Source organism: Salvelinus namaycush, chromosome 30 (assembly GCF_016432855.1).
Source record: "Salvelinus namaycush isolate Seneca chromosome 30, SaNama_1.0, whole genome shotgun sequence".
Lineage (NCBI taxonomy): Eukaryota > Metazoa > Chordata > Actinopteri > Salmoniformes > Salmonidae > Salvelinus > Salvelinus namaycush.
In genome coordinates, this window is record NC_052336.1 from 15,392,594 (window position 1) to 15,400,643 (window position 8,050).

Genomic DNA, 8,050 nt, shown 5'->3' on the forward strand with positions numbered 1-8,050 from the left:
TACTGAGTGTATGTACACTTCTGACCCACTGGGAATGTGATGAAAGAAATATAATCAGAAGAAAATCATTCTCTCTAATATTATTCTGACATTTCACATTCTTCAAATAAAGTGGTGATCCTACCTGACCTAAGACAGGGAATGTTTACTAGGATTAAATGTCAGGAAATGTGAAAAACTGAGTTTAAATGTATTTGGCTAAGGTGTGTGTAAACTTCTGACTTCAACTGTATATGGTTGGGTCAGGAGGAGCCAGGGGGCTTTGGGAGGTGCTGAGTAGAGGAGAGTCAATCACATGATTGTGTTCACTGATAATGGTGGACAGCTGTGGATTAGTGAGGAAGGGGGTCGAGGTCAGGTCAGGTCAGGTGAGGTGACATTAAGGGAGAAGGAACAGTTTATTGCCCGCATCACTTGACGTCCTGCCTAGTAATAAAGATGTAATATTTAGAGGGAAGGAGAAGACTCCTCACAAATTGGGGTATATATACTACCACTGGTGGAAATATGTTTTTGTCTTATGCAGCTGTATGACCCAATGGGTGAATAAACTTGGTTTAAGCTTTACTAATCGTCCTTGAGTTTTACTCGGTTCATTTAGAACCTAACAACATAATATGGACTTGGTCTTTTACCAAATAGGGCTATCTTCTGTATACCACCCCTACCTTGTCACAACACAACTGATTGGCTCAAACACATTAAGATGGAAAGAAATTCCACAAATTACATTTTAACAGGGCACACCTGTTAATTGAAATGCATTCCAGTTGAGTGTGCAGAGCTGTCATCAAGGCAAAGGATGGCTACTTTGAAGAATCTCAAATATAAAATATATTTTGATTTGTTTAACACTTTTTTGGCTACTAGATAATTCCATATGTGTTATTTCATAGTTTTGATGTCTTCGCTATTAAACTACAATGCAGAAAATAGTAAAAATAAAGAAAAACCCTGGAATGAGTATCTGTGTCCAAACTTTTGACTGGTACTGTGTATCATCATACGTTTTACCCGGTTGTACAATAGCATACAAATTGGATGACTTAACTTATCATACATCTTGGAGGATGTATAGTATTATACTTCTTTCTCTGAGACCAGGTTGCTTGTTGCCCAGTAACAACAAAGGAAATCTCCTCTAACAACAAAAAATGGCAACCATATTTTTTTTTTTCGGATTTTCCTCTAACCCCTCCAATGAAACATGTTGTTCGTGACAAACAATCAAATGCACGGGACTCTCTGCTGCCTCGTGCCAGATGTCATCTATCAAGGTGCCAGAGGGCGGGGAGGGAGGGTTTGGCGCTGGGTAGGGCAACAGCTGGCTCACACTGAGGACACACCTCTGTTTTGTCCCATATATACCTGTAGTGATACAGCCTGTAGTTTCAGGGTCACAGCCACACTCAGGGCACGTCAAAGAGCATCACTGTCTCAGTACTTACTCAGCCACCACCATGGGGAATTGCAGCCAGGGATGCAAAGACTATTTCTCTCGGCAAAAGAACACCAACATCCGTCTTACACTGCCGGTAGTCTGCTTCGTCTGGCAGATCGCCATGATCATCCTCTTCGGAGTCTTCATCCGCTACGACAAGGAGTCGAACGCACACTGGGTAGAGACCAAGGCCCATGACAACATCACCAGCGACATAGAGAATGACTTCTACTTCAGATACCCCAGTAAGTACATTCCTAATCACTGGACTGCCTGATGCATCCTTTAGGTTGACAATATACAGTAAATGTATGATTCATGGTTTCATCTTTATTGAAATGATAAAGAATCAGGTTATTAATAAGAAGCATGCTTGCTGTTTGATCAGATGACAACCTTTGATCTCTAGGATGTTTGACAATTTCCCCTGTGAAATCCTCTGGATAACGATCTCAGTCAGTTATTTTGAAAGCATCTATTCATTAATGGACTAATGCAGTAGCAGTCCAAATTTGCCTCCCTAACTTGGGTTAAAACTACGTATCCTCTTTACCACATGTTGGTCAGGTCTTATTTCCAATTTGTCTGATTCTAGCTTGGTTCATATCAGCTTCTGATGGTGCATCTTTGCTGATAGCCAGGTGAATGAGTGACAAGTTAAGTTTACTCGTGAAGCTATGTGGCATCTGTTTGCTCTTATAATATGATGTGTTTTGACTTGTCAGGGATTATGTCCTACCTGTAGCTCTGGTGTGTAAACTGACAGGGTGTGTATCCTAAACCTGCTAATCTGGTGATGACATATCCAGTTGAACATGTTGAGTTAATCGCTTTAAAACTTTGACCAAATGGTACAGAACACCAGGACTGATTTTTATCAAAAACTATGCAACTACTGAGAGCCCCTTGCATTTGATGCAATAACATGTTGCATTAACTAGTAGGATTTATTTCACACTTTTAATAATTCTCTCGCTCTCCCTCTCTCTCTTTCTCCATCTCTCTCTTTCTCTATCTCACTCTTTCTCCTTCTAACTCTCCTCTCTCCAGGCTTCCAAGATGTCCATGTGATGATCTTTGTGGGTTTTGGGTTCCTCATGACTTTCTTGAAGAGGTACAGCTTCGGTGCGGTCGGTTTCAACTTCCTCATTGCCTCCTTCGGCCTGCAGTGGGCTCTGCTCATGCAAGGCTGGTTCCACTCTCTAGACCCCCAGACAGGAAAGATCTTCATCGGTATTGAAAGGTATGCAACCGCACTGATGTGCATCTATGAGGCTGCAATTTGTTCAGTAATTAGAGTGAGAACTGATGAGGTATGCACATGCATAGGAGAGGGGAGGAGGCTTAATCAGTGAGTTGCTACTCATACTGAGACAATGGCAGAATGGTTGTAGGAGCAATAGACTGTACCATAAACTCTCTTAGGGTTAAGCAAGCTGTCACCATGGGTTAAGCAGTGATGGGTTAAACCAGGTATGGGCAACAGGCGGCCCGCGGGCATCATATTATTATTATTTAAACTGGGGGGGGACTCAGTAGGGATCTCAATTTACTATTGAGAGATAGAATATACAAGGTGCAATTTCAAAATGTGGTTGTGCATCAGCAGTCACTCAATTAGCCCATGTCAGCTACATTTTTTAGATTGGTGAGTTAGTCTAGCGGCCAGCTATCTAGCATGATCATATTACCGACCGGTGTGGGGCCCATCGATGCAAATATTTGCCTCCACCCCATAGCAAAATGTGTAGAATTGCTGCAAACTTGCTTTAGAACAGCAACATTTTCTCTACGTCCCATGCCAAAATGTGCTGTATTGCAGGAAATTGAATTTAAAATGTAAATGTTTTCTCTTCACTGTCATGAGGGGGGTCACCCCCATCACAGTTCCCCATCCCTGGGTTCAACTGATGGATGGGTACTTGTTCTGAGAATCTCAATAACAAGAGGCGGGGAGGTTGTAATCATTTAGGTTGACTTCATCACAAATATCATTATCCTTGAGACTTATCTCCTGTGGTATTCATCTTGAAGGGCAGACTATCATTCCTATCATAGCTGAGAGAAAGACCTGAAGGAGGATTACCTGAAGGAGGATTACTTACTGATCTAGTCATTCAGGTTTTACTACTGTATACATGACTGACTCTCTCACATGACTCTCCAGTAATAATCTGTCTCCACCCCACCCACCTGTGTCTTCTATCTGCAGTCTGATCAATGCTGACTTCTGTGTGGCGGGCTGTCTCATAGCCTACGGGGCAGTGCTGGGCAAAGTCAGCCCGGTCCAGCTGTTGGTTATGACCCTGTTTGGTGTCACTCTGTTTGCTGTGGAAGAGTACATCATTCTGAACTTACTTCATGTGAGTCCCATTAAGCACTCTCTGGGCGTACAACTATCAAATTAAACACACTGTATTAGCCATGGTTGGATTCATTGAATTCACCCTATAACCCTGATATAGTAATGTATTTATGTAACCTCAATGGCCTGCAGCCACGTAATCACATGGTTTTGTACACCTGGTAACAAACGACTGTTTCTATCCCCACAGGCTAGGGATGCCGGTGGCTCCATGGTTATTCACACCTTTGGAGGTTATTATGGTCTGGCCATCTCTCGGGTCCTTTACCGACCTAATTTACACCAGAGCAAGCGTATGCAGGGCTCTGTGTACCACTCCGATACCTTCGCCATGATCGGTGAGCTAGTTGTTCATTGCATAAACATACGAATGGTTCTGATTTGCACTGTGTGGGTTTCACTCCCTCTGGTGATGGTGACCTATCTTTAATTTGTAGAAGTTTTCTGCATGGAACTGTTCCTGTTTTGAAGTGTGTGTGATGATCGGTGTATTTTAACTGTGTTGTCCCTTCTCTCTCCTCAGGCACACTTTTCCTGTGGATGTTCTGGCCCAGTTTCAACTCGGCCATTACTGACCATGGAGACGGTCAGCACAGGGCAGTCATCAACACCTACCTGGGCCTGGCCTCCACTGTCCTCACCACAGTGGCCATCTCCAGCCTTTCCCAGAAGACTGGCAAGCTCGACATGGTAAGGAACCATCACTATGTGTATGTGTGTTTGAATATGTGACATTCTCTGTAACTGTGTATTTGTGACACTAACTGATGACCTCTCAGTCTGCATAATCCTCCTCTGCGCTCATCTTATTGACTGACAAGTTTGAGTGTCATGACTGGTGCTCTCTCTTGCTTAACAGGTGCATATCCAGAATTCCACCCTGGCTGGGGGTGTTGCCTTGGGGACAGCGGCTGAGTTTATGATCTCTCCCTACGGAGCTCTGATCGTGGGCTTCTTCTGCGGCATCATCTCTACCATGGGCTACATCTTCATTTCTGTGAGTCTCACCCCTGGCCTCTCACAGCTTGAAGCTACATTGTCTTGTTTTGTAGGCTTAGTAGGTTCTGTCCAAAGAAAGGCATGACAACTCTTACAACTCTTATTTACTTCTTATGAATGATGTTGGGCCACACTCAATAAAGAAGGTATAGCACTCTAAATGGCTGCCTAATATTTGTTGGGCAGATTCCTTTGCCATAAATGGTAATACACTATTTGGGGCTGTTTACAGGTGTGTTAAACTTTTCCCTGTCCCCTCCCAGCCCTTCTTGGAAAAGACACTGAAGATTCAGGACACGTGTGGAATACACAACCTGCACGCCATGCCTGGGGTGATTGGCGGGATAGTTGGAGCCATCACTGCTGCAGCTGCCAGCGAGTCAGTCTACGGAAAGCAGGGGTGAGCCAGGAGACCCGAGGGCCTAAGGCTACACAGCCAAACCACATGAACCTGAACATGTATCCTTGTTACCAGACAATCAGAACACATATTCCCCCACAACCTCTCATCAACCAATCATATCACACAGTTACTGTATGTCAAAGGACATATCTTAAACGATTAATGTCATTTTGCACCAAACAATTTATGTCAGTTACAGTTTAGGCTGTAATCTGACAGTTAGTTGGAAATATACAGAGTCATTAGAAGACTAAATATGGGACACAATCTGATTCTGTACATTGTTCTTTTCCGTCCAGGTTGATCAACACGTTTGACTTCACTGGAGACTTTAAGGACAGAACCGTGTTAACTCAGGGTGGATACCAGGCCGCTGGCATGTGTGTGTCCATCGTCTTCGGGGTTGTAGGCGGAGCTATAGTCGGTGAGTTTGGCCGCGACAGCCTAGCATCAGAGATAGAGAGGAGCCATGGGCATATAAAGGGTGACCTAGAGGTGACATGGGTGGTATAGGGGGTGACGTACTTGAAGGAAAGGGACTGAAGTTAAACGCTATCTCCTCTGTTCACAGGTTCCATCCTGAAGTTACCCATCTGGGGTGATCCTGCTGATGAGAACTGCTTCGATGATGAGATGTACTGGGAGGTAAAGGAACCAGCTGCTCATCACCTGCTGTTCACAATACAGCCACTAGGTGGTGCCATTGTATTTGATTTAGTCTCACGTGACGACCTACAGACCACCTTTGAGATCTACATTGAATTTTTATGACTAAATGGAGAAAAAAATTAGAAAAAAATATAAACTATAGTAGTCAATAAAACTATTGCATTACATTGACCACACTGAAGACATTTCACACAAGTAGGACAATAAAACCTAAATCACCTATGATTTCTTCACAGCTCCCTGATGAAGAGGAGGAGCATCAGGAGAGCATCCCTCCCATTCTGGAGTACAACAACCACATGATACACAAGCAGCAAGACCTGTAAGTCCATTCAGCATGCTCTGTTTGACCATGTCACACAAATCGTTAGTGATTTGTTGAAGTTATAATCAAGGATTAGTTTTAAATACAGTACTTGTTTATAGATAATCCAATCTTTTCTCAAACCATTATGTTCTCTGTTTATTGTAATGACTAATCATTCCACAAGAGAGAGCAGTGTAGGGAAAAATTTGTCTTTTTCTTTCTAAGTCTGTGATGTTTTGCTCTTATCTTAATAGATCTGAGTCCAACTTCTCTGTGGAACACTGTGAAAGCTAAATACAGAGGTGTGAGGACACCACTACCCAAATACGTGCTGCTGGACCACGGAATTACCACGGAAATCCAACAGACAACCACACTCCCCTTAAATGAAGACACCTATACAAGGCACATTAAAACATGCTTTCTTGCATCTTATGTTAAGGTCATTACCTACATTTGAAGCCATTAGATACTGTATGTGCCTTCACCCCTCCACCCACCACCCACACCATTAGATCACATACACTTCCTAGATGGTTATGCACTGGCACGGAACACTGTGTCCGGAATTCTGGTAAAATGCTGATCTATTGAAAGAACCTCTAAGATCTGCACTTAATCCACATTATGTGGACTATAACCTACTACACAAAATGGCCAATAGAGCTTTTCTTGAGCATTGGTATACTGTGTAATATATATATATATATATATATATATATATATATATATATATATATATAAAACAATCACACTGTGAAATCTTTGACCACAACCACTGAATTGAATGAGGTTGAGGAAATAATTTTTTTATGAAATCACTTTGACCAATCCTCATTCTGTGGCCTTGTATGTTGTACATTTTCTTCCCATTTTCTTTTCAGATACTTTTTTATTTTAATACAGCTGGTGCATATGTGAAGAGGACAGTAGTTTACTTTTAGTTAAAATTGAATATTTTGTCTTTTGTGCTCTGAAAAACCCCAAAATGGTTTTGCTCTATTTTCACAATGCAGGAGTACCCTTTGAGTCCCCAATGTGATAATTTTCTTTGGTTAAATACTTTAAATGTACTTCTACAACTCATCACTGACTCTTTGTTTGGGATAACGATTTAAACTTTACTTGAACGTTTTTGGTAACATAATGCATTTAAACAGCTTTTAAAGCTATGTTTATGCAAACACATTTTCATCACCATCTCTATTGATTGAATGTATCCCCTGTCTTCTGAGATGCCCTCTGTCTTCCACCTGTTAATTGTTTTTACTGTACTGTTGTCTGAGTGACAGAAGTTATTTAGATGTTTTATGTAAATCTTATTCTATACTCAAAATCATGTTTATTTAAATGTTGCTACTCATGTAACTTAACAAATAAAATGTGATGTTAGATATACTGTTTGCCTCTTCTCCTTGATAGCTCCACAGTCATGTAAGATGGATGTCAGGATGTGTATATCTGGTGTCATGCTCAATGTGAATGAGAAGATACTGTACATAAGATGTACATACAGACCAGCATGATCAACATGTACTGTAACAGGTGGGACCTTTTGAATGTCCACCACTATGGTGAGGTAATGAAGGTCTAAAATCAATGACCTGCTATCCCTTTAAAAGGCAACTTCAGTCAGCAATTTTGGAGAGGGGAAATGCTTTTCACTGCACACAAAATTACTTTTTCGCAGCAGGTTAGGAAAATTAGCGTAGCACGTTAGGAGACTGAGGTTAAGAAAAAGGATTTGGGTCAGAGTTAGCAAAAACAAACCTGCTTCGAAAATCTCTTTCTATGGAAGTGCCGTGAAAGTGTCCCCCTTTTGGAGAGACTACTACTATGGGGCCTACACCATGTGACCATGTCTGT

The 8,050-nt window shown here is 41.9% G+C and overlaps 1 protein-coding gene across 1 annotated transcript; it reads left to right on the top strand.

Annotated features, from left to right (window-relative positions):
- The first annotated feature begins 1,460 nt into the window (after positions 1–1,460).
- LOC120025116 (ammonium transporter Rh type C-like) lies at positions 1,461–6,478 on the top strand. Its single transcript, XM_038969553.1, has 11 exons — positions 1,461–1,686; positions 2,492–2,684; positions 3,654–3,804; positions 3,997–4,144; positions 4,330–4,496; positions 4,666–4,803; positions 5,069–5,205; positions 5,508–5,632; positions 5,780–5,853; positions 6,114–6,199; positions 6,439–6,478. Exons 1-11 carry the CDS (start codon positions 1,461–1,463, stop codon positions 6,476–6,478), a joined length of 1,485 nt encoding a protein of 494 aa, XP_038825481.1.
- Positions 6,479–8,050: the final 1,572 nt, after the last annotated feature.

Excerpts from the sequence above, each read along its gene's own strand:
- LOC120025116 (XM_038969553.1), top strand. The coding sequence starts at position 1,461 with ATGGGGAATTGCAGCCAGGGATGCAAAGACTATTTCTCTCGGCAAAAG. Across the intron at positions 4,497-4,665 it reads AGACTGGCAAGCTCGACATG|GTGCATATCCAGAATTCCAC; the intron begins GTAAGGAACCAT and ends CTTGCTTAACAG. Across the intron at positions 5,633-5,779 it reads TGTAGGCGGAGCTATAGTCG|GTTCCATCCTGAAGTTACCC; the intron begins GTGAGTTTGGCC and ends CTCTGTTCACAG.